The following is a 25,575-nucleotide window of genomic DNA, read 5'->3' on the forward strand; positions in this document are numbered from 1 at the left end:
TGTATATTTCACTAGTTCCCGTTTAGTTCCCGTGCATGGTTTCCCCCCTGGCTGCTGTTTTTGTTCTTTAATAATCTAATTTTTGTCGCACATCCTCGGATCCCAGGCCTCTCCGTCTTCCGCTCCGTCGCTGCTGGCGTTGCGCGCGCATGCGCAGTGGAGAAGAACGGCAGCCGTTACCAGACATTCGGTCATAGGAGCGGAGGAGGGGGGCGCTCGAGCCACGTCGGTGAAACAAATCAGCGCTTGAAGGCAGACTCCGAACAGGGTGAGTACACTAATTGCGGCAGCGTCTTCTTTCAAATCCCCAGAAAAAAACAAAAAACCTGGAGCTCAGGAGCGCCGAGGTTCGGCCGGGTCCGCCCGTCCCTCTGATGCCGGTAGGTCAGTCCGCACAAGCACAGTCCGCCATTCTCCTTTTTTTTTTTTTTTTTTTTTCCATGTTTAACGAAGCTCCTTTACGCTCGCGGAGTGAGGGGATTGTCAGCGGCGTGGGATCATGTGCATAATTTACAGCATTTCCTCGCGCTCAGATCAAGTTCAGACCCGGTTCTAATTGCATTGTGGGTGATTTGGTGCAGCGCAGCAGGAGGATGGGAAGCTACATTTCGTATGCCTTTACATCCTCCCCATTCTGAATTATTTTAAAGAAACGCGCGAAAGAATTTTGACATTATTCAATTAAAAAAAAAAAAAATCAAAATGAACCAGGTTTTAAGTCCTGTTATTTCTTTCCTCTCAGGTCCCTGCTGCTCTCAAGGAGCAGGAGATCCAGGGCCATGTCAACACCTGATCCTCCCATGGGGGGCACCCCTCGCCCAGGTCCCTCCCCCGGTCCGGGCCCCTCCCCTGGTGCCATGCTGGGCCCCAGCCCGGGGCCCTCACCGGGCTCCTCGCACAGCATGATGGGCCCCAGCCCCGGCCCTCCTCCTCCCACGGGACACTCCCAGCCGGGGCCCTCGGGGTACGGCCCGGATAACATGCACCCCCTGCACAAAGTAAGGAGGTTAAACACCTGCGCCCCGCTGGGACCCCACTCCCTCCCTCCCTCATCACCCTCACACCCCCTAATATAAGAACTGACGGCTGTAATAAGTCCAGTCCTGGTCAGCTCTGTGTTCCTCTTATAAGACAAGGCTGATGCATAAAGAAAGTAACTGTTCATATCTTTTAAAGGTACTCATTGCAGTCATGAAGACAGCTCAAAATAATTCTTAAATTAAGAAGCCAAATCCACTCAATCATTTCTTCACATCAGTGGTTAATGTGTCCTTGAATTAAAACATCATGAGGAAAATTTGTGAACTGCCTACCACGTGTGTTTGTTTACCTACGGAGACGACAGGTGACTGAAAATAGGTCAACAATGCCGACGTCCACGGAGGAGCGGTTTGGGATGGAGAATGTGTTGGTCCACATTTACACTCAGAGGGAAGTGTGCAGACAGATAATCTAAATAGAAATAGGCTTATAAGGACATTATGGTCTGAAGATTAGTCAGGATTCATGTTAGAAATGTTCCAAGTGTTAGACTAGATTTGAGAACTCATTGAACTGAGCTCTGTCTTTATGGTGCTCCACCACCCTGCTCGATCCCCCATATTTATTCTTGTCAGTTGTCTAAAGGCTCCAGCATACTCAATAAGAAGTCAGGAAGTCGGTTCGCAGTCACGTGGTTGCGAGCCGTTCCTTTTCGCACACACCTATTCTAGTCCACGAGACACTCGGATCAGAACTCCTGGGAAGCTCCTCCCTCCTCCTACAGCGTTAAAACAGCTTTCTTCCCGCCGGCTTCTCTACTCTCCTGTCCCTGTACAGAATTTTGCTTCTCAGTGAGCAGTAGAAGCAAAATGACTCCATTAAAAGCTCAACAGTTTTTTCTCATAAACACAACAACTTCTGACCAATCACACAACGCTTGGAGCAAACCCCTGTGCACAACAGTTAATCCAGGGCCTTGTGTTGAGAAATGGCGGACGAAGCTGCTACGAAAATAAAACTATGCAATTTTTGTCATGCAACCACATGAATGAGAGCTGACTTCGTGACTTCTCATGAAATATGTCAACAGCTTCACTTGTTCTTTCTCTTTTGTTTCATGTTTGGCAGCAGAACACTCATATTTCTTCCTAATAATCTCTACATGTGTCCGATTCCACCATATTTGTTTACCTACACAGACAGCCAGCCTAATGTAGGTCAATCACATGACCCACGCTTCCATGTGGTTTTCGAGTGCTTTGTTTACACTCAACGTGGACCCACATTTCAGAACGGCACATCAACATATCTGTAAAACTACGGGAGTAAACTCTGTCAATCTGCACCATTTGATATAGACCAGGATCATCTTTATATGTTTCACTTTATGGTTTGCAGCGAGTAGCTTTAAACCTCACAGTTCATAGATTAAACAAGTTCACATTTCACTTTTAAAAATCTGTTGACATTACAAATATAGTACATATTAAATGTGCATTCAAAGTTCAAGTAAAGTGCAGGTTCTTAGTTTTAGTTAGCAGGTATTCAGGTCCAAGCTGAATTTAACCATATGGGACTCTTGTTTTTCTCTTCAGAAAATGTTCATTGGGGTGGCTGGATGAGGGGGGGGCGCTGTTCATCTTGAGCTGGCACACCAAAACCAAAAAAAAGCCTGGATAGAACTTCAGGAGCTTTATTATGCTATTGTCATATAAATACTGCAGTTACTTTCCTTTACTGTTACTTTGCAGTTGATAGTAGTAAGAAGAACAAGTCATTACTTACACTTAAATTCATTTAGAAACTTGTGTTTCTAAAAAAGAATTCATATTGCCCGATGCCTTGCAGGCCAGAGTTTTAAACAAAGATCTCCTGCTGTCTTTTAGCCCTCAGAGCATGTGTTGGGGATGACTCTTGACTACTACCACACCAAGTTTTAGCTCAATGTCTGGAAAACTGACAGAGTTAGAGCCATTTTTGTGTTGGCTAAGGTCGATTAGCTGTGGCAGACATCTTGAATTAAGTTGGCTCCAAATGTTAATTAATTGTTAATGTACATTTATTGATTAAGTTCAGCCTCTGGTATATGAGACTTTTTTCTTTATCAAAGTGTCTGAATTAGGCTTCTGTACAACTAATCTTAAAGTAATCCTTGGACATACCTGTACAACTGATGAACCTTTAGAGCTAATCAACCTCAGTCAGGTTTACAGATATTGAGCTAAGATCTGGTGTGGGAGTAGCTGAGAGTCATCTGTAACACATACTCTGAGCTCTAACAGATTGTTTGAGATCTTTGTTGAAAACTTTGGAATGACAGGAGGCGGACGATTTGCATTCCTTTGCGAAACTGTAATTTCTTTTACTTTAATTTAGTGTATGTTATTTCCAAGATTTTGTTCCATTATTATGTTTTCAGTTAACTTTAGTAGCCTCTGTCAGCATCAGGCTGAATGAAAATGTTTTAATTAAATTTGCATGAAGCTGATTTACCTGCATGTGTGTGCTACATGTTTATGAATCAAGTGTCTGCTCTCAAATAAGTTGGTTCTAACAATAATTTAATGCATTAATACTGTTTTTTATCTTCTTACATTTACTTTATACAGGTACTGCCATTTTTTGAAATGCAAGTTAATATATTTTTCACTCTATTTGTTTATCAGATGTTTTTTTTGGTTGGTTGCTTGGTTGTTTTTTGGTCTAATTGCAACATTGTTTGTTTCGTCTTGCAGCCCATGGAGGCCATGCACGAGAAGAGCCTGGGTGAGGACAGCCGTTTCAGTCAGATGAAGGGGATGTCTATGAGACCGGGCGGGCACAGCGGTATGGGCCCCCCACCCAGTCCTCTGGACCAACACTCACAGGGTAAGCAGGGACCGCAGGCTGATCCTTTGCAACTCCTCCAGCGTTGTGTAAGACGATGGGTGGCGTGCGATTTATCCGCAGTGGTAGGGTCATGTGATCCAACCTGTTTGCAGGCAGTGTCTTGGTTTCTGACAAGCTGTGACGTGTGTGAATCATTGCTTTTAGTCTCTGTGCAGCCCTTTCAATAAAAGATATAGAAAATCATACCACAAGGCCGATCCATCTCAAACCAAGAACAGTTTGTACCCAGGTACTGGAGAAACTGCATATTTTGTGAAAATGTAATGTGACTGCCGAGTGCTAAATGACTTTGCTGAAATTTGCTGGAGAAGCTGAAACTGAATCATTAAAGGTAAACGAAGCAAAATACTGAAAGTTAAATTAAGCAAAATACTAGCTAAAAGCCTAAATCAGCAAAAGGCTCAATAAAAACTAAAAGTAGAATTAGAAGACAAAAATAATCAGTATGTTGGAGCGAATTTTAAAGAGAACAGCGTTTTTAAAGGGATTTAAGAGATCTCAGTGTATTTCTGTACAGAAAATATTTGAAAATAAAAAAGGAATTTTTTTGAAATGCATGAAAGTTACAAAAAACAAAAGTCATAGCACCCATTTTCTGAAAGAGCTGAACTTTTTGATATATGAACGTATGAAATCAGCACCGGTTCCCCCCAGGGCTGCGTACTTTCACCTCTGCTCTTCTCCCTCTACACCAACTGTTGCACCTCCAGCCATGAGTCTGTAAAACTGATTAAGTTTGCGGACGACACCACCATCATCGGTCTGATCTCGGACGGGGATGAGTCTGCTTACAGGTCGGAGGTGGATCGGCTGGTGTCTTGGTGCAGCTCAAACAACCTGGAGCTTAACACCCAGAAGATGGTGGAGTTAATAGTGGACTTCAGGAAAGCCACAGACCGACCACGCCCTCTTGTTATCAAGGACCTCACCATCGCCACTGTGGACTCCTTCCGCTTCCTGGGTATCACCATCACCCAGGACCTCAAGTGGGAGGCCACCATCAGCTCCATCATCAAAAAAGCACAGCAGAGGATGTTCTTCTTACTACAGCTGAGGAAACTTAAAATGCCAACTGAGCTGATGGTGAAGTTTTACACAGCTGTCATTGAGTCCATCCTCACCACCTCCATCACTGTGTGGTACACTGGGGCCACGAGCAGGGACAAACAGAGACTGCAATGCATTGTGCGCTCTGCCGAGAGGGTGATCGGCTGCAACCTCCGACCCGTACAGGACCTGTACTCCTCCAGGACTTTAGGACAAGCAGGTTGAATTACAGCTGACCCCTCCCACCCTGGACACAGCCTGTTTAATCCTCTCCCCTCAGGCAAAAGACTACGGTCCATCCGGACCAGAACTTCCCGCCACATGAACAGCTTCTTTCCCTCTGCCACTAAACTGCTGAACAACAGATAATTAACTCTAGTACGACACAGCCACTTTATCCACCTGCCATAATGCACATGTACACTTTAATTAATTTCTTTCTTTTTTTTCATGTTTACTTATTCATTTGTATTTTTTTTATTTGCACCAGTACACCAAAACAATTTCCTAGCCTGTAACTTGTTTACTGGCAATGGCAATAAAGTGATTCTGATTCTGATTCTGAAATAGCACAAAGTGTGTGGAAAAAGTTAGATTGCAAAAAATAAAACCCATGAAAACCAACAGTGTGATCATCCTGAATCAGCATTTACACATTAACCTTGTTCTGCCGTCTGCTGAAAGAAAGACGGATGCTGCTCGAAACGAGACAGTTTCCCTGGATTAACACTGTGAATCAGTTAGAAAAGGCTTTTGAAATAACAGTCTGGCAAGATTTACTCAAGGTTAGGTAATGATTCATTGTTTGGGTTCAGCTGTGATCTAAGGAGCAGGAAATGGTTTTGACATTTTGGAAAAATACACATGCTTGGATTTAAACAAGAACACTGATACCACCATAATGTTTGTACACTGAGCATGAAGGGACTTCAAGCTAGGTGTTAGCTGAGCTTAACATAAACCCTGACAATTAGTAAACATTTAGCCTTTTTTGAGTCAAACAGTAATAAAGTGATCTATAAGGCTTATTGACAACATGTTTCTGTATACTGACTCTTTTCTTTAGACCCCCTGATGACTAACATTCTCTCTGTCTGTCTTTCTGTCCATGTCCTCCAGGCTACCACTCTCCATTAGGTGGCTCTGATCACTCCAGTCCTGTTGCTTCAAATGGGCCCCCATCTGGTCCCTTAATGCCATCAGCTTCATCCTCCTCCTCTTCTGCCGGTCCTGGATCTTCCTCAGCCTCCTTAGATGGCCCCAGTGGAGACCAACACTCCTTGGGGCCTAATAACCGTCCCGGACCACCAGGTAGTTCTGGACCAGGCCCGAGCTCTGGCCCAAGTCTTGGCTCCGGTGTCTCTAGTCTTGGCTCTGGTCTTGAAAACAGCGGCCCCGCTGGTCCTGGTGGCCCAACCCCCTTCAACCAGAACCAGCTTCATCAACTCCGAGCCCAGATCATGGCGTATAAGATGCTGGCTCGGGGCCAGCCTCTGCCGGATCATCTCCAAATGGCTGTTCAAGGAAAGAGGCCGATGCCGGGGATGCAACAGCAGCAGCCCATGACCAGCCTGGTCCCTGGAGCTGGTGGAGGACCAGTAAGTGGTCCAACAGGACCAGGATCAGGGCCCGGGCCGATGGGCTCAGGCTACAGCCGAGCTCATGGTGAGCATGTGTGGAGAATGTAAACTATTTGATACACCGGTGGTTCCCAAACCTTTTAGGCTCTGACCCACAAAACAACATCAACAGAGACCTCCAACCCCAGCCTAAAGAGGCCAGAAAGACTATTAAAGTATTCTTATTCATTTATGACTGCTATTTTTACATTTTATAACAGTTATGGCAAAAAATGTGGCATTATCTTAACATTTTCATTTTCACTTGTTGTTTTACGACCCACAGTGGGGTCCACACCCCAACTTTGGGAACCACGGTGATACACTATCATGACAAAGTTTGGTCTAACCCTGCATATTCTAAAGAGATTCACCTCTAAGTTTTACAATTATTCTCGAATCTTCATAATACCTGTGTTGTAAATGGATCACTGAGCCAACGACAACCTGTATTTCTGGTGTCGCAGGAATGATGGGTCCCAACATGCCTCCCCCGGGTCCATCAGGGACCCCAGTTGGAATGCAAGGACCAAACCCTAATGGACCACCCAAGTCCTGGCCTGAAGGTATGTGGTCTCAATGTAAGATCTTAAAACACAACTACTTTACGAGTTGTTGTGAAACCCTTTGATAAAACCTAGCTCATGTACAGTACGTCACTGCACTTATTCACTTGTGCATCCTTTGACCAGTTTCAGAGGTTAACTAAAAGCGATGAAAAGGTATTCTTACATAACAAACTAACAAATAATCTATTTTAAATTGTACTTTTAGGCATGTGTATTGTAGAAACATTAATGTGAACATTGATTCAGCACACTGTTATGTATTTTCCTGTGTTCTGTTTTTCTGTACATTTAATAAATCTCAGAAAATGGCTAATTGAATCTTTTTATTCTCATTACCTAGTTAAGCCTTAGTGAGCATAAGGTTGCTCTTCTTATTTTGGAAGAATCTGGATTGGGCCAATCACATTTTGCGAGTCCAACACAACTGCCCCTTTGTGCTCTGCGGAAACTCCTTACTCACTTTAATGGAAAAAAAAAATATATATATATATAGTTTTTTGAGCAGAGCTTAGTATTTAGCTGCTGAAAGAGAATTTTCAGTAATAGACATGCCCTAACATTGTTCATCATAACAGGAAACCTTTGTTAGTGATAACTGTAAATAAAAGCTGAAATAAAGTTGGTTGTTTAGCTTAAAAAGTTGTGAACTTTTGTAGGATCTTCTTTGTGGAGATCATAGAACAGACTTATGAATGATAACTATGTTCGTATTTGTGAATTTTCAGCTTCAGTATGTCAAATAGTTTATGTAATTATGCCAGACACCTAATGTGGGAGAAACTCAACAAGAAAATGTCCATATTAGGGTTTTTCATTAGATGCTCATCGCACTGTATGATGTGACAAGTTTTCCCCTCCTTTCTCTCAACATCTTCCTCCAGGTCCCATGGTGAACGCAGCAGCCCCCTCCAATGCACCTCAAAAACTGATCCCCCCTCAACCCACGGGCAGGCCTTCCCCCGCCCCGCCATCAGTTCCCCCGGCTGCTTCGCCCGTCATGCCCCCGCAGACGCAGTCGCCCAGTCAGCCGGCGCAGCCTCCTCCCATGATGCCTTACTACGCCAAGCAGAACCGCATTACTCCCATTCAGAAGCCCTGCGGCCTGGACCCAGTGGAGATCCTGCAGGAGAGAGAGTACAGGTACATCATGCAAACGATGCGTTGAAATTCCACTTTCCTCAGTCTTCGAACTTTTTAAATTTTTTGCTCTTGTTGTGCAGTACATTTTGACAGATTTACTGATAACTCAAAGAACAAGACATAAGAATCAACGCAACATTAAAGAAGTCCATCAGTGCTGTTTGTTCTTTCAGGTTGCAGGCTCGAATTGCCCATCGCATTGCTGAATTGGAGAACCTTCCAGGTTCTTTAGCTGGTGATTTGCGCACCAAAGCTACTATAGAACTCAAAGCTCTCCGCCTGCTTAACTTCCAGAGACAGGTAGGCACCGTACCCTCTTCACCTTCTGTCTTATCAGTCGGGCATCTTTTGGTCCCCTGTCGATGAGCTTGTGTTTCTTTAGTGGTGGGGACTTTAGCGGTGGGTTTATGTGTTCGTGTCCGCAGCTGCGTCAAGAGGTGGTGGTGTGCATGCGACGCGACACAGCCCTAGAGACGGCACTTGATGCCAAGGCCTACAAACGGAGCAAGCGTCAATCTCTGCGGGAGGCGCGCATCACAGAAAAACTGGAGAAGCAGCAGAAGATTGAACAGGAGCGCAAACGGAGACAAAAACATCAGGTGAAGGTCAAACTGGGATGTTATTTGTGGTATTATTAAAGGGGCCAGTGCATAAGCGTTAGGCACTCTTATTAGTATCATTCACTCATTATGCTTCTGTTTCTGAGAAGATTTTAACTTGCAACTATTCCCACAGTTTTGGAACAACCCAAGTGACAAATACATTAAAAGGTGTAGCTCAATCAGGAATAGTGTGCTATACTTTTGTACTGCTACTTTTGGTAGCAGTACATATTACGATGTAGATGAATTTTGCAAAATATTTCCCATAGACATCAACAAGATTTTGGTGAAACGAGTCAGAAAGCTCAACCCTCTTCGGAGCTTCGGAGCTCATGCACACTTCACAGTAGAAACATCATTCAAAGTTTAAACAGCTCTCAGAAAGATGAACTTTACATGACTAAACTGGCATTTTGATACCTTTAACAGTTTTCACACACCTGTCATTTAAGTTTAATGATTTTTAAAGCTTTTACTACAAAAATCTTCAACTTAGTATGATGATGTCACAAATTGAGTTAAGGTCTGTTTAAACATTCTAAAATCTTTGCAAACAAACCCCTAGTACTCCCACAAACTTTATAACTTTTATACAATTCATCAATGAAAACATAAGCATTTTCAACCTTGTTTCCTATTACGTCTCTCACTGTTGTATGACCTCATGTTGTCTCTCAAACCCCGAGGTTGCAGAGTCTACACCTAAGCTTTCATAGACTTCTCTTTAAAACTGAAAGTGAAGGCTCCTTTTTATTTCCTACATAAAACACTGTAAAGTACAACTTTTAAATAACTCCCTTTTTTCCTGCGTGTTCGTCTTCTGTCTCACCCCAGGAGTACCTCAACAGCATCCTCCAGCATGCCAAAGACTTCAAGGAGTATCACCGTTCAGTCACGGGCAAAATTCAGAAACTGACCAAAGCTGTGGCCACCTACCACGCCAACACAGAGCGAGAGCAGAAGAAGGAGAACGAGCGAATTGAGAAAGAACGAATGAGGAGGCTTATGGTAAGAAAATACCGGGACACCGGTGTATGCGCGTCACACACTTACCAGGACGCTAAGCCCTCCCTTTCCCACCTATCTGATTGTCCTCCCAGGCTGAGGATGAAGAGGGTTACCGGAAACTGATCGACCAGAAGAAGGATAAGCGCCTGGCTTACCTGCTGCAGCAAACCGACGAGTACGTGGCCAACCTGACGGAGCTGGTCCGAGCCCACAAAGCTGCACAGGCCCTCAAGGAGAAGAAAAAGAAGAAGAAGAAAAAGAAGAAGGTGTGGAAAAAAAGGAGCAATGCACATTTTTTTATTCATTGTTTAACACGTATACTAAAAAAGTTTGACCTCCAGTGACCTTTAAGTTCAGAGCTGCTGTTGACCATTTGTGACCGCTTTCATCTGTTTATCATCTTTTTTGTGATGAATAACTTTCTGCTTGTGCTGCAGTTGGAGAACGCCGAGGGACAGACTCCTGCTTTGGGCCCTGATGGAGAGGTGAGCAGATGTTGCCTTTAGGGTTACAGTTTGTTATATCTGTATGTGTTTAGAGGTCACATTTCAAGACAAAGTTATATTTATTCCAAAAAATATAGGCATTTTTCAAAAGGTTAGCTGAGTCAACGATGAAAACTAATTCATTTATTTCTTTCTGTAGCCTTTAAAAAAAATCTCACTATTAGTTTTTTTGTTATAGCCTCAAATTCAGATCTTTTGAAGTGGGTTTTGTGGAAAGGTTTTAACTCATTAACATTAATTCCCTGCAGTGATGTAAAATTTCTGCTGAAATAATCATATAATGGAAAATTGGCAACGGTGTAAGATTAATAACAATTTAGTTTACATGAACCTCTATAAAACGTTGAAGATTGTCATTGTTTTAATGACAGCAATCCACTTTGGTCTCGACCCCTCTCGAGCTAGCCTTTAGCTCATCAATCTGGTCTGAATTCAACTCCATTTCTCCTAAATGAGTTCATCATAGAGCTATTTAGTATTTGTAATCTTTCCAAAAACCTTTTTTAAGGATTTAAACTATAACTTTAAAGCAACCACAGCTGAAATAATATTTGGTCAGAGAGTATAAATTTGTTCAGTCCATAGGATGCAGTGGTTGAAGTTCAAGGAAAATGGTGCAAACAGCATCAGGGGGCTGTATTTTAATTGAGCTGAAGACTTCGTGGACTCACTTTACCTCTGCTGAGGGTCTAATGGATGTACACAGTGGCTGAAATCAAGTAATATGTTTGTAAGATGTTGAGATTGTACAAACAAATTATAGTAAAAGTTATTCTAAAGCAGCTGTACCACTGCTGCTGTTCATTTAAAAGTAGAAATAATCAAACACAATCCATGTTTATCCAATATTTTAGACACACAATGCTGGCACCAAAATATAAATGAGCTTAAATTTTCAAAGAAAAGCTAAAATTTCTCTGTTGAAATACTGGATACTGTATATTGTATTCACTGTCTTCACAAATAAAGATTTTGCTTAAATGTTTTGCCATTTACTGTGGAATAATTTTATCTGTATATAGATCTTCTCAAAAGGAGAGAGGGAGCAGTCAAAGTAATGCTCAACAAGACAAGTACATGGTTGTATTAGAAAAGGGAAATTCAACACTATAAATTAGTAAAGTTTAAATAGATATTTGCTCATTGCTGTTTGCGTGTTACACCATCTGATGACCTGCTGCATTTTAACAAATTAAACTCTATGAAGCTGTGCCCTGTCTCTGTCAGATTCTGTCTAAATTGAGCTGGAGTTGACTCTGAAGCCTAACTTGCCTCCTCCCGTTGCAGCCTCTGGATGAGACGAGCCAAATGAGTGACCTGCCTGTGAAGGTCATCCATGTGGACAGTGGGAATATCCTGACCGGTGTGGATGCTCCCAAAGCTGGACAGCTGGAGACCTGGCTGGAGATGAACCCTGGGTGAGAATGAAAGAGTCTAGGAGTGCTGCTAAATTCAATTCAATTCAATTCAAAAATACTTTATTAATCCTAAAGGGAAATTAAATGTTGACTTAGCTCGTTGAAATCAATGAGTTATTATAGATGGTGATGGCTGTGGGCAGGAATGATCTCCTGTAGCTGTCCGTTTTACAGCTAATCTGAAGAAGCCTTTGACTAAAGAGACTCTGTTTTCTGATGACGGTCTCATGAAGAGGATGGTCAGGGTTGTCCATGATTTCCTTGATTTTATGCAAAATCCTTCTTTGTATCATCATCTCCAGAGGTTCCACAGTCATCCCCAGAACAGAACCAGCTTTCTTTATCAGGTTGTTGAGCCTTTTTAGGTCCCGGGCTCTGATGCTGCACACACTGTACACTGTAAAGGGCACACACTGTACACTGCATGGAAAATGCTTTTGCTATTATCTTTGTATTCTGATTAATTTAGTATTTTTGATCTGAATACAGTTTGAGGGCACAATATAATTGTGTACATTATATAAAGAGAGCCACTATAAAGAGAGCCACTACACCAGACCAGCGTTTTGCTCCAAAGACTATACAGACTAAAGTGAGCTCAGCTTTTCTTTTTACTTATTATCGACCAAAACATAAAAAATAATCAAAAGTTCTCAACGAGCTGTCATGTCTGTGTGCAAGCACAGACCATTAAATATGATGCAGATATTCACTGTTCAAAGGATGAACTCCAAAAATAAGACGCTTATTTTTTTTCTTATTGTGCTAAACCTTGCGTAAGATATAAAGTGAATGCTGCCAGTCTATCATGTACATATGCTTTTTAAATTGTTTTCCTAATTACCTGCACGTTTGAGTGCTAAACACAGAATACAGTATATTACCTCGTATGCTAACTGAATGACAACAAAGCTAACCTGAACAAGCTGAAACAAAGACTAAGAAGTTAACTACGTGTGTATGAGACAAACATTTAAGAGATTACTATTCAGTGTGTTTTCTTATGTTTGTGTTTGTGCATCCAGTTACGAGGTAGCTCCACGCTCAGACAGTGAAGACAGCGAAGAGGAGGAAGAGGAGGAGGTGGGCCGCTTGTTCCTCCAAAGTCACTTTCATAATCATTTTTTCCAGTGAGACGTAAGTTGCTTTATAACTGATGAGTTACTTGGCAGGAGGAAGAAGAGGAGCCTCAGCCTTCATCCACCCCAGTGGAGGAAAAGAAGAAGATTACCGACCCCGACAGTGAAGATGTGTCAGAGGTGGATGTCCGACATATCATCGAGTAAGTTTGTGTACAAACATCTGAATAAACCCAGATGATTTTGATTCGTTTGTTAAAGTAAATCTTATTCTGTGTCGTATACAGGAACGCTAAACAGGACGTGGATGACGAGTATAGTGGTGCAGCGTTTGCTCGAGGACTTCAGTCGTATTATTCTGTGGCTCACGCTGTCACAGAGAAGGTGGACAAACAGTCCACTTTACTGATAAACGGGCAGCTTAAACAGTACCAGGTAAACCTACAAGCTCAAAGACATTTCACATGGCTAACCACTTTTTCTGTTTTTTGTTTCTGTTTAGTTTATTCATCACTGCTAGTGCTATTTCTTTTGCTTGTTTGAAATTCTAGTTCAGATTCTTGTATTCCTGCTGACTGGGGAAAGTTTAAACAATCTTATCCCATTCTGCACAGTAGCAAATATGTTGTTGCATTAATATGCTTCCTTTGAGATAAAACTCATCTATCTGTCTTTAGATTAAAGGTCTAGAGTGGCTGGTTTCTCTTTACAATAACAACCTAAATGGGATCCTGGCTGATGAGATGGGGCTGGGAAAAACCATCCAGACTATTGCTCTCATTACGTACCTCATGGAGCACAAACGGCTCAACGGACCCTACCTCATCATAGTACCCCTGTCGTGAGTTAGCTTTTATGAACATAAGGAGATATTTAAATAAAATGACGATAAATTATAAAATTTTTTAAACAAGCTTGACTGGTCTTTGACAGAACTTTGTCCAACTGGGTGTATGAGTTCGACAAGTGGGCACCGTCAGTTGTGAAAGTGTCCTACAAGGTGAGTGTTTGCTTGCAGCTTTATTGCACATAAATACAGTATTTTGTAATGTTTTGTAGTCACAAAGTCATGTTTTTTATGTGCTTTAGGGGTCTCCTGCTGCCAGAAGAGCCTTTGTCCCCCAACTTCGCAGCGGGAAGTTTAATGTTTTACTCACCACTTATGAGTACATCATCAAGGACAAGCAAGTGCTGGCCAAGGTAAGAAGGTTCACAAAACCAAGCACAAGGGTGTGCACAAGTAAACCTAAAGCAACTCTCTCTCACTCTGCAGATTCATGTTTTGCCTATCCACTTTAGTTATCTTTTAATTTAGCTTGTTTTATTGGATCCCAGAATCCTCTGAAAGCATTTGAATTGGGCTGGTCTGACCTCTGCTGCGTCTCAGTGCTCTCTCCTAGGTCCTGCGACACATTGACACGGCCTGTAAACACCGCCTCCCACTGTCCTCTGTGACCATCATGCTGCTATGCACTCATGTTGTCTTGTAGGGTCCCTGAATGTGCTGACAGGTGGGTCAGGCGAGAGTTCTGGCTTGGGACTTAGGTCAGCTCGAGTCATGAGGACAAAGTGGACAAGAAATCGTCCTTTAAAGCAATTTCTGTTTTCCATTGGTTTGGTCACACATGCGCGTAAGGCATGATGGTGACACTAGCATATTTGATATGTGTTCTTCCTGTCTCCTCCTCCAGATCCGTTGGAAGTATATGATTGTGGACGAAGGCCACCGTATGAAGAACCACCACTGTAAACTGACCCAGGTCCTGAACACCCACTACCTTGCTCCAAGGCGAGTCTTGCTGACCGGGACTCCGCTGCAGAACAAACTACCTGAGCTGTGGGCCCTTCTCAACTTCCTTTTGCCCACCATTTTCAAGAGCTGCAGCACTTTCGAACAGTGGTTTAATGCTCCCTTTGCCATGACTGGAGAGAAGGTAAGCAGAGGCTGAGGAAGTGTCCCAGGGTAGCAGGTGTTTTTAAAAAAAGTGCCTTTTTTGAGAAATATGTGTAAGAGATTTTTTTTGTTAAGGTTGACCTTAATGAAGAGGAGACAATCTTGATTATTCGCCGCCTACACAAAGTGCTACGCCCCTTCCTGTTACGAAGATTAAAGAAGGAGGTGGAGGCACAGCTTCCAGAGAAGGCAAGGGTTACTTATTTCAGCAAACAGGCAAACATGCACACACACAAACACACTACTACAACTTGTATTATTTGAAGCTTTTAATGATTTATTTGAACCCTTCTTTTCCCAGGGTGGAATGATTACACCACAAACAACTTCAGCAATTAAAAACAGTGGATAATTAAAACATATTTAAGAAATAAATTAAATGCACTCATTTGAATTTATTTTGGATTTTCTCTAATCCATGCAAGGTGGAAATTGTTGTACATACAGGCTCAAACCACCCAAATCTGTCCAAGTTTCATCCATTTAGCTGTTGATTTGACAAGTTAAAGAATTCAGAGTTAGACCTTCATTATTCCATTCACGTTGTGTACCACAGCACGATGCTACCACCGCCATGCTTGACAGCTGGCACAGTGTTCTTAGGTTTGAAAGCCTCCCCTTGGCTACTCCAAACAAATTTCTTGTCAGTGTGGCCATCTAGCTTCATCTTTGTCTCATCTGACCGTACAGCTTTTCTGCAGAAGCCATTTGGTTTCTGTGGCGATGTAAAACTGGCTTCACTGTGGACAGAGACACTGGTGTTCCAGCTGCTTCCAGTTCAGGGCAGGTTTGAGCTTTGGTGGTTCCTGGGTTGTTCCTGAACATCCTGACCAATTTCCTTCCACCTGAGGGGGACAGTTTGGGTCTTCTTTCAGACTTTGGCAAAGTGGTGATACATCCAAATGGCTTCTACTTCTATAGTTGTTTGAACTCATAAACTTGGAATGTGCAGTTGTTTGGCTCAAATTTTTAGGATTCATATTAATTATAACACAACTGTGTTTCTCGTGCCAACACAGTAAACACAGCTAAAAGCTTTTTGTGGTTCAGTTTTTGCTAAATATTTGCTCTAAAGATCTAAATTAAAACTCTGAAATTGTCATAATTTTTGTAATGCTATTAAAACCAATGGGAGAGTGAAAGTCCAAGAAAGACATTTCTACACCATCTGTCCAATCCTGTTGAAATGGGAATTCAAAGAGGACGGTGTATATTTTTCTGATGGATACACTTTTTTCTTTTCTTATCAGGTGGAATATGTCATCAAGTGTGACATGTCGGCTCTTCAGAGGGTCCTGTACAGACACATGCAGGCCAAGGGGGTCCTGCTCACGGATGGATCAGAGAAAGACAAGAAGGTAGAAGCAGAAGTCAGTTAATTTGTTACCAAAAGGAAGCTGACTATTTTTTTGTTTTGGAAGTATTGCTGCTGTGCAAGTTCATATTTTATATACCTAAAGTTTTTAACAAAAATTTCTTTGCCCTATTTTAAAAAATAAAACATTTCCTTTAATGAAGGTTTGAACTGATCTAAATAAAGGCTTTCAAAGAGTTCAGCCCAAACTTTGAATGTTTTAGCGCCGTCAAGAAGAGCTGAGGCTTTAAACAACAGGAATATGTTTTATTATATCCTATACTTTTTTGTAAATCACCTTCCTGTGACGTCTGTGTTACCCAGGGCAAAGGAGGCACGAAGACACTGATGAACACCATCATGCAGCTGAGGAAGATCTGTAACCATCCTTATATGTTTCAGCAAATTGAGGTAACTGGCAGATGGAGATTAATGAACCCACAGTGAAAGCAGAAACTGAAGCCTATACATGGTTTGTTTTTGCAGGAGTCCTTCTCTGAACATTTAGGATTCTCCGGCGGGATAGTCCAGGGGTAAGGCCATGCAAATTTTTTTTTTTTTTTTTATTGCACGCACAAATGAACTACCTCGTTGGTAACCACGTCCATCTGTCTGTGTGTCTGTCTGGCAGTCCTGACCTGTATCGAGCATCGGGAAAGTTTGAAGTGTTGGATCGAATCCTTCCAAAGCTGAGAGCCACAAACCACAAAGTGCTGCTCTTCTGTCAGATGACCTCGCTCATGACCATCATGGAGGACTACTTTGCCTACCGCAACTTCAAGTATCTGCGTCTGGATGGTAAGGATTTTTTTGTTTAAGTCTTGCTTGACTCAAAGTCACAGATTTAGATCATACTAATTTAGATTTAGCACATTTATTACAACATATAACGTTACCAAAGTTATTTTCGGTCTAATAACATTTAGAGACAAAACAACACTGTTATCTGAGATATTAAAGTATAAATTTAAATATACAAACTATTATAACAACTTCTTACTTAAAAGTGATATATTGGGAAAAAACATGTCTTGTTGCAAAGTCCAAACCAGTGTGGGTGTGGTTACAACTCTAAAACTCAGATAGTGTGTAACACAATCCTGTCACTTTGTTTGGGCCTGCCTGCATCATGTAATAAATGATTTCCTTCACCTGCCTCCCTTCACCCTTTTCTCATCTTTTCAACATGTCAGGCACTACAAAGGCTGAAGACAGAGGGATGCTACTGAAGACCTTCAATGACCCAGAGTCGGAGTACTTTATCTTTCTCCTGAGCACAAGAGCAGGAGGTCTCGGCCTCAACCTGCAGTCTGCCGACACTGTGATTATTTTTGACTCGGACTGGAACCCACATCAGGTTTGAAACTCACTTATATGAGTTTACAAACGGTGATTTGACCACAAATCAAAAGTCAATACCAAATTTAAGCTGACTTTTTTAGTGCTTCAAGTTTTACTTGTACAGAAAAAATACAAAAAACGTGATAGAATACGAGAAATATATGGCCTCCTAAACCAAAGAATGCATAATATAATAAGTCAAATCAAACAAAGTCACCTTGCCAGTAAAATCTGAAATGTTTGAGTTGTTCAGGTTTCCATCACCCCCTGACAGATTTGGTGCCTCTGCAGAACTAAAGTCTTCCCAGCTGAACCTGTCCCATCTGTCTTTATTGGTCCTCATGTCTTCTGCAGGACCTGCAGGCTCAGGACCGTGCTCACCGCATCGGTCAGCAGAACGAGGTGCGAGTGCTGCGTCTCTGCACAGTGAACAGTGTAGAGGAAAAAATCCTGGCTGCGGCCAAATATAAATTGAACGTGGACCAGAAGGTCATCCAGGCTGGCATGTTTGACCAGAAGTCTTCCAGCCACGAGCGCAGGGCCTTCCTACAGGCCATCCTGGAGCACGAGGAGCAAGACGAGGTCTGGGGACAGGAAGTCATGAATGTGTGTGCGTGCACCTGCAACACGCAGTTTTAAGAATCTGGTCTTTATATACTTTGCCTGCCAATGTGTGTCTGCTGTTTCAGGAAGAAGATGAGGTGCCGGATGACGAGACGGTCAACCAAATGATTGCCAGGAGTGAAGAAGAGTTTGAGCAGTTCATGGTAAATATCTGTGATTCAGATTCAAATTATGAACAGTTTCATTCTTCCTGCATCTTGGTTTCTTTTGCCCCTGCAGCGCATGGACCTGGACCGGCGTCGCGAAGAGGCCCGTAACCCGCGGAGAAAACCCCGTCTGATGGAGGAGGATGAGCTTCCCACGTGGATCATGAAGGACGACGCTGAAGTTGAGCGGCTGACCTGCGAGGAGGAGGAGGAGAAAATGTTTGGTCGAGGTTCTCGGCAGCGAAAGGAGGTGGACTACAGCGACTCGCTGACAGAGAAGCAGTGGCTCAAGGTGGTTTGGAGAAAAGTTACAACCGGATCCGGTGGACGAATTATCTGGAATCTAACATGTCCTGTCTGCAGGCGATTGAGGAAGGCACGCTCGAGGAGGTGGAGGAAGAAGTGCGCCACAAAAAGACCACCCGTAAGAGAAGGAGGGACCGTGATCTGGATCTCCCTGGTCCCTCCTGTTCCTCTGGGAGCCGAGGACGAGGGGACAGAGATGATGATGGGAAGCGGCAGAGGAAGAGGGGACGACCACCTGCCGAGAAGCTGTCCCCCAATCCCCCCTCCCTCACAAAGAAGATGAAGAAAATTGTGGATGCTGTCATAAAATACAAAGATAGGTGAGAAAAATGAACTCAGATGTTAGATTCAGACACAGATATGGTACTTTTTTTCAACCCAGAAATATGTTTTGCACTTGAAACACTTGTACTGTGCACTATGATTTGTATTGATCTGCATCACAGAATTAATACATGAGGATTTAGAAAAAAATAATAGTTCAGATTCTTAAAGATACTATGTGCCGTGGATCTTCCCGCTCAAGTTAATATATTATTGTTTCGTTTCTGGCCAACTTAAGCTGAAGAGAAATGGATGCTTGCTAATTTTACAGTGTTTACATTTGCATATAGTTTCTACGTGACTTAGAATTTCACCAAAGACTGAACAGAAAACCAAACACCTGGGGTCTGATTAGTGGCTCGTAGAGCTAACTTCAGGTTCAGTTCAGGATTTTCAGTGTCACAAAGGTGGTTCACTTCTTACTGGGTTCTGCCTTCATGGTGGTCGATGCAGGTTAGGTTAGAGATTAGGTTAGGTTGCAGTTTTCTCAATGATAGTATTATAGTACAGATCTCATTTGGCCTTATATACAGTACAAATGTTTGGAGGAATTCGGACATGTTCAGAATTTGATAAAGGCTTTTTCTTTTCTCCTGACGGTGCGGTCTGCTGCAGCGCCAGCGGGCGTCAGCTGAGCGAGGTGTTCATCCAGCTGCCGTCTCGAAAAGAGCTGCCCGAATATTATGAGCTAATCCGCAAGCCAGTGGACTTCAGGAAGATCAAGGTAATTATCTGTCCATTAACATATTTTTTTTCTGCTGAGATGAAGAAAGCAGCAATAATTTGGAGGGCAGATTTAGATGATGTTGTAAAGTACGTAAGCAAGTACGTAAGAGTGTTACATGAGTTAAGCGGTGTGTCTTCCGTGCAGGAGAGGATTCGAAGTCATCGCTACCGCAGTCTGGGTGACCTGGAGCGAGACGTCATGCTGCTCTTCCAAAACGCTCAGACCTTCAACCTGGAGGGTTCCCTGGTGAGACACTTCTCCTGAACACTTACACTACCTGCTGGGTCTGTTTTTATTACACATGATGGAAATCTTAATCCGGAAAGAAATTTTCAGACCGTTTGATCTTTCCTGTTGACTCACACATCAGTTTCCTGGGAATCTGTTCTTCATTAAAGGCCTTGTTGGTGCACGGAGAAACGTTAGAAAATAGTTATGATGTGCCAAAGATATCTGATGACGTTAGGGGTGTGTTTGCTTTATCTGAGCAGATATATGAAGACTCCATCGTTCTCCAGTCAGTGTTCACCAGCCTGAAGCAGAAGATTGAGAAGGAGGAGGAAAGTGATGGAGAGGAGAGCGAGGAAGAAGAGGAGGAGCAGGAGGATGGGTCAGAGTCTGAATGTAAGCATTCAAAGGATTTGACTTCTTTGGATGGATAGATTTTAAGCTTTAATCCACTGATTATTTCATGAAGGAGATTTACAGTCTCCGTTCTCCTGGTACTCTTCTTCATTCTCAGATTTCTCTACACTGTGAACCTTTTTTCTCTGCATGTGGGTGTTTACAGCACGCTCTGTGAAAGTGAAAATCCGTCTGGGCAGGAAGGATAAAGGTGGCGATCGGGGGAAAGGTCGCAGCAGGCGGTCGGGACGGACCAGAGCCAAACCTGTCGTCAGTGATGATGACTCTGAGGACGAGCAGGAAGAGGTAACTCAGTCTGTGTGAACGGGTACACATCTAACCCTGAACTAAACATGTTTACAGTGGAAACAGGGGGAGCACATTCGTACAACTGAGAACTCCTGCCTGCTTCCTGTAAGCAGGGAGGACAAAGTAAAGGACTGTAGTGAGACTGGAGCAGACCTGCTGAGGATCAGATGTGCAGATATTTTCTTTTTCTTTTATCTGTTTAAGTACAGCAGTAACCATCAACTGATGGCCCACGGGGCATACCAAGCCCATGAGCTCATTGCATTTGGCCTCACAAAGTAATGAACTATTATTCAATCAGCTTACAATAATCAGTTTGTTCAATCATAAATAGGGTTGGACATTGTTCGTTTTTCTAATACCAATAATACAGTATTATAAACCAGCCACTAGGGAGCACAAGCCAGTGTATCTCTCGTGCCGGTCCCAAGCCCGGGTAAATGGTGAGGGTTGTGTCAGGAAGGGCATCCGGCGTAAAACACTTTTGCCAAAACAAACATGTGAGTTCATCCAAGCGACACCATACCGGATCAGTCGAGGCTCCTGACAAACAGGGTGCCGGTTCTCCTTGGGAGGGACGACGATGGACAGGATTAGAAATGAGGTCATCAGAGGTACAGCACAGGTTGAAGGACTGGGAGATAAAGTTAGAGATGGTTTGGACATGTGCAGAGGAGGGACAGTGGGTATATTGGTAGAAGGATGTTAGAGATGCGGCTGCCAGGAAAAAGACGAAGAGGAGATATATGGATGCAGTTAGAGAGGACATGGAGGGAGTTGGAGTGAGGACAGAGGACACAGAAGACAGAGTTAGATAGAGGAGGAGGACTCGCTGTGGTGGTCCCTGAAGAGGAAACGGCTGAAAGAAAAAGAAGAAGATAAAGTATTATAGAAAGGCTTGTGATGCCTTTTTACTGCATGTAATTTATGGCATTATAAGGATTTCTAATATATTTCCATTTTTTTTTTCTTTTTTTGTACATAAAAGATGCAAAGATGGAGTTTTTCAGGACCATGCAGGACACAGGAGATTGAAAACCTTTAGTTGATGCGTCAGTCCAAAAATGTGCTTGTAGCTCACACAAAGTGAAACTGGTATTGTTTTATTTCTGTTGTGTTTGTGGGTCACAAGCTCTTTACAAATACAGTATCGCTAGCTCTGATTCTGCTAGTTTTTCACTGTATATCCTGCTGCCTCCATCACAATGACAGATTGCCCAGCGTTAACCTTTTGTAACATGTGCTGTGCCCTTCCTCTCTTCTGCCTCTGACAGCTGATTCTAGGGGTAATGAAAAGCAGCTAAATGTTTTGATAGGTTTGACTAAAGTCATTTTATAAGAGTTCTGTCATTAAAGACACTGATGTACAATCAAAATAAAATATTTCCGTTAACATTGATATCCACCACGTTTCCTACAGTCCCCTCACTGCAGGTAAACACAGCAGCAGAAGAGTTGACAGGAAGTACAGTCCTCATATCTTTGATGTATAAATGTACAAACATAACTAGTGTAGAAACTTTTTTGTGTGAGTTTTTAGGGGTTGCTTTTCTGATACTGTAGTGTACCTTATAATCGATTCACCGCCCTATCCCACTCAAACGTGATCAGATTCATCACCGGCGCAGAAAGAAAACTTCCTGCTGAGACTGATTGTGGCTTTTTATCTCAGTAGGATGAGAAATGGATTATCACACAGGATGCTGTGGTTTGAGCCCAGGCTAGGGAATGTCTTAAATTATTTGTTTACTTTTTTGCCAATTGAGTCTCTCTTTGATTTTTAAGTTTTCAGCAGTAACCTGCTCATGTTTGTGTTTATATTGTTTTTTCTTTCATTGAAATAAATGCAGCCTTTGTCATCATTTTAAACATTTCTACATAAATACAACTCGTGTGTTTCCTGTTTTCCAGGAGCGCTCACCCAGTGGCACTGATGAGGAGTCCTAATCTGTGATTTAGACGAGCTGGAGGCACAAAAGGGATATTTCACCAAAAAAAATAACACATCACATGATCATTGGAACAAGCCTCAGTCAACTCCATTCGGCCTCAGTCAAACGCTGTAGGAACAGAGCTGACCCTATGGGACAGGTGTCTGACCCTAATTACGCAGACAGGGCTTTCAGAAGGGCCTCAGCTTTTCTGAAATAGGGGAAACACGTTCAGTACAATTGATTGTGTTTATTTGAACCTGTCACAGCTGGCTTTGGTGGAGTTAAACCCAGTCTGCAGCAGTGGCGTCAGAAAGGAAATTGTTTATGTTCAAGGAGAAATCCCTGCAAATATTATAGACAGATTATTTAAAATATTTTTTACGGCTGTTCCCTAAAAGACCACAGGCAGACCTGCCATCTCGTGTCAGCCAAATATTTGGCAAAAACTTGGAATTTTTATCAAAGACAATTGGAGCTTACTGGTTATTGTATCCACAGCAGAGGGGAGGAAACAATTGGAAACACAGTAACAGGGAGATGACAGAAAGGGAGGAAATCCAGTTAGATTATATACAAACACTCAGTATGAGAAATACTGACATGTAAGTGAAGTATTATAGTATAAAACCCACATTTTCATCCTTATTTTAACATCCTCACCTGTAAGGAGAGACAAACAGGTTTGGCAGATGTTATGAAGAAGATTTACAGCAGCTAAAAAAGTGTCATTATATTGAAAATATAACCAACTAGCATTTCTTGAAGGAATGCTTGTCACCCGCTGCTTTGCATGAACACAGAGTTTTAAACAAAGATGCGTTAGCACTCAGAGTATTCGTTGGGGACGACTTTCAGCTACTACCACGCCACATTTTAGCTCCACATCTGTAAAACTTGAGACTGACTCCTAAAGACGTGAATCCAATGATTACTTTCTGAGAGTTTCGTTAAACTGCTCAGCGGTTTATGAGAAATTTTGCGAACAGACAGACAAATAAACGCACACACAGATAATTACATGATTGCCCACCTTTCAAAGCAGCGGGTGATAACAATTATAATCAGGAGACGTGTTGGTGATGTTAAGCCAGTAATGATTTTAAAGATTTACTCTAATATTGTCTGAACAGTATTTGCAGTATTCTCAGATACTGTAGACAAGGTTGTTGATATGTCTTATTACTTTTATTTATTGATCTGTTTATTTATTTATTATTGACTTCTACATTATTTAATTTTTGTAACTGTTTATTAATACCCTAAAATACATTTCAAATATGCTTTATCAGGGTTTACATATTTAGCATTCATAGGCGAGCGTAATATTAAATATTTACTAGTGAATTCAAAACAATAATTTTCGGTGGTTGTAAATGTATAACTTTGTCAGCGGTTATAATTGTCTCACTAATATTTAGTGTTTAGTCATTCAGTGTTTTTATATGAACTAAAACATATTTGCCTGTAGAAAAAGAGCTGTAATTGTTGAGATAAATGAAGCTGCAGTACAGTATGTTAAGAATGGTTCAGTATATTTTTACTGAGTTTGTAAACGATAAGGAGTGGGTTTCAAGTCTAATATTTCCTTTAAAACAAACAGTTTTAAATCAATGTACCACGTCTTATTTTTGGGACAAACTCAAGTCCTGGGGAGATAGAAGCAGCATTTTTTTCAGTAAAGTGAAGTAAATAATATTTCATAGAAACAGACGGAGGTGTGTTTTCACCCCGTGTGGAGCGAGCAGCTTATATTACCTGAAAACTAGAACATAAACGAACCTGCCGTCCCTCCTCCGGCACACTCCCAGCCCCTCTGGAGCCCCTGTGACTGCTGTGAGGTGTGTGTGTGTGTGTGAGAGTGTGAGTCGGACACCCAGCCTGCTGTGGGCGCAGGGTATTTCCAGACTCCTCCGGCTGTTTGGCAACTCACCGCGGGGATTTGACTGAGGCTTAATGGAGCCGAGCTGGCGCTGTCTGACACTGCACATAGATACGACATAAAGAACATGAAGAACATGAAGAACCCAGCTGCTGCTTCTCTCGTTCCTCTTCCAGTACAGATCACTGTCAACTGCTGATTGTAAACTTGAAGAATAATTAAGTTGTGATTCATTGATGAGCACTGTAGCTTTTATCATTTCTCCTTCCGTTGTTGTGTGGTGATATTAGGATTTTAAAGCCGTTTCATCTTCTTCTGCACTTCTTTTTTATGTTTTCTCTTTCCAAGACAAAGGACCAGAGGGACAGTGGCTCCTCTCTGCTTGTGACTGCCTCGAGGCTGCATGGTGTTGGATATACTGTGAAGAGTATTTATAGATCATAATGTCAGTGCCCGTATGCACAGCTTGCAAATTCAGTACTGTATACTTCTCATTACAGTAGAGGAACCAAAGCATCAATGTTTTCTCCACTGAACTACACCCTTCCATCTTTGTTTGTGTTGTATCACTGTCGCTTGAACGAAACAATAAACTGTTGACATTCTGTGAGTCGTGCTGTAATTGAAATTTTACAAAGTGGAACGCATTTTTGGAACTTCATAAGGGCTTTGAGATACATTCTTGTTACTTCAGACTTGTGTATTTGGTGTATTCTTCTGTAATGACCCAGTTTCACCACTAAGAGGAGGTCTCATATCGACACAGAACACACCTATTATGGCTCCAGAACAGCATCTTTTGTCATTTTCATTATATTTATTTGTTAAAATTTTTTATTGTGTTATAATAGAAAAATCTAAATTTCTGCATCTTTCTGAATGTTCAGTAAAACATTTGGACTCCTGGACTATACTCCCCAGAAAGGCTTTTCCAGTAAATTCAAGGGGAAACTCTTAAAGGGAGAGTTCAGATTTTAACAGTTGGGGTTCTGTGGAAATCTTATGAACAATTATATATAAATGTAATATATTAATAAAATCTTACCTGATGTAGATAGCCAAGACCAAAGTGGATTGCTGCTGTTGACTTTAATGTCTAAAATTTCACAGCGGATTCATAAAAACTAAGGTTGTCTCGATCTTGATTTGTTTTATTTTTCACAATACTAGTCCGAGTCATTTGAGTGGCCGATAC

At 42.1% G+C, this 25,575-nt stretch overlaps 1 protein-coding gene across 3 annotated transcripts; it reads left to right on the forward strand.

The window, feature by feature from the left end:
- The first annotated feature begins 149 nt into the window (after positions 1–149).
- LOC108244359 (transcription activator BRG1) lies at positions 150–25,000 on the forward strand. 3 transcript variants are annotated; one of them, XM_025009173.2, is made up of 34 exons: positions 150–268; positions 743–998; positions 3,717–3,849; positions 6,037–6,582; positions 7,004–7,102; positions 7,987–8,245; positions 8,419–8,545; positions 8,671–8,844; positions 9,682–9,855; positions 9,948–10,121; positions 10,293–10,340; positions 11,649–11,779; positions 12,805–12,862; positions 12,952–13,061; positions 13,146–13,293; positions 13,536–13,699; positions 13,792–13,858; positions 13,948–14,058; positions 14,550–14,792; positions 14,888–15,001; positions 16,063–16,170; positions 16,491–16,577; positions 16,653–16,699; positions 16,798–16,964; positions 17,360–17,523; positions 17,862–18,113; positions 18,197–18,274; positions 18,351–18,569; positions 18,641–18,903; positions 19,523–19,631; positions 19,779–19,880; positions 20,126–20,258; positions 20,425–20,564; positions 22,479–25,000. In XM_025009173.2, the coding sequence occupies exons 2-34, from the start codon at positions 780–782 to the stop codon at positions 22,512–22,514; spliced, it is 5,004 nt and encodes a 1,667-aa protein (XP_024864941.1). In that variant the 5' UTR covers positions 150–268; positions 743–779; the 3' UTR covers positions 22,515–25,000. The 3 variants fall into 3 exon arrangements, with proteins under 3 accessions (XP_024864941.1, XP_024864942.1, XP_037830865.1); XM_025009174.2 differs by having other exon boundaries at positions 17,862–18,089; XM_037974937.1 differs by lacking the exons at positions 150–268; positions 743–998; positions 3,717–3,849; ... (13 more) ...; positions 13,792–13,858; positions 13,948–14,058 and adding an exon at positions 14,066–14,369 and having other exon boundaries at positions 22,479–24,999.
- The last annotated feature ends 575 nt before the right edge of the window (positions 25,001–25,575 follow it).

The sequence above is a fragment of the Kryptolebias marmoratus genome, linkage group LG3, assembly GCF_001649575.2.
Source record: "Kryptolebias marmoratus isolate JLee-2015 linkage group LG3, ASM164957v2, whole genome shotgun sequence".
NCBI lineage: Eukaryota > Metazoa > Chordata > Actinopteri > Cyprinodontiformes > Rivulidae > Kryptolebias > Kryptolebias marmoratus.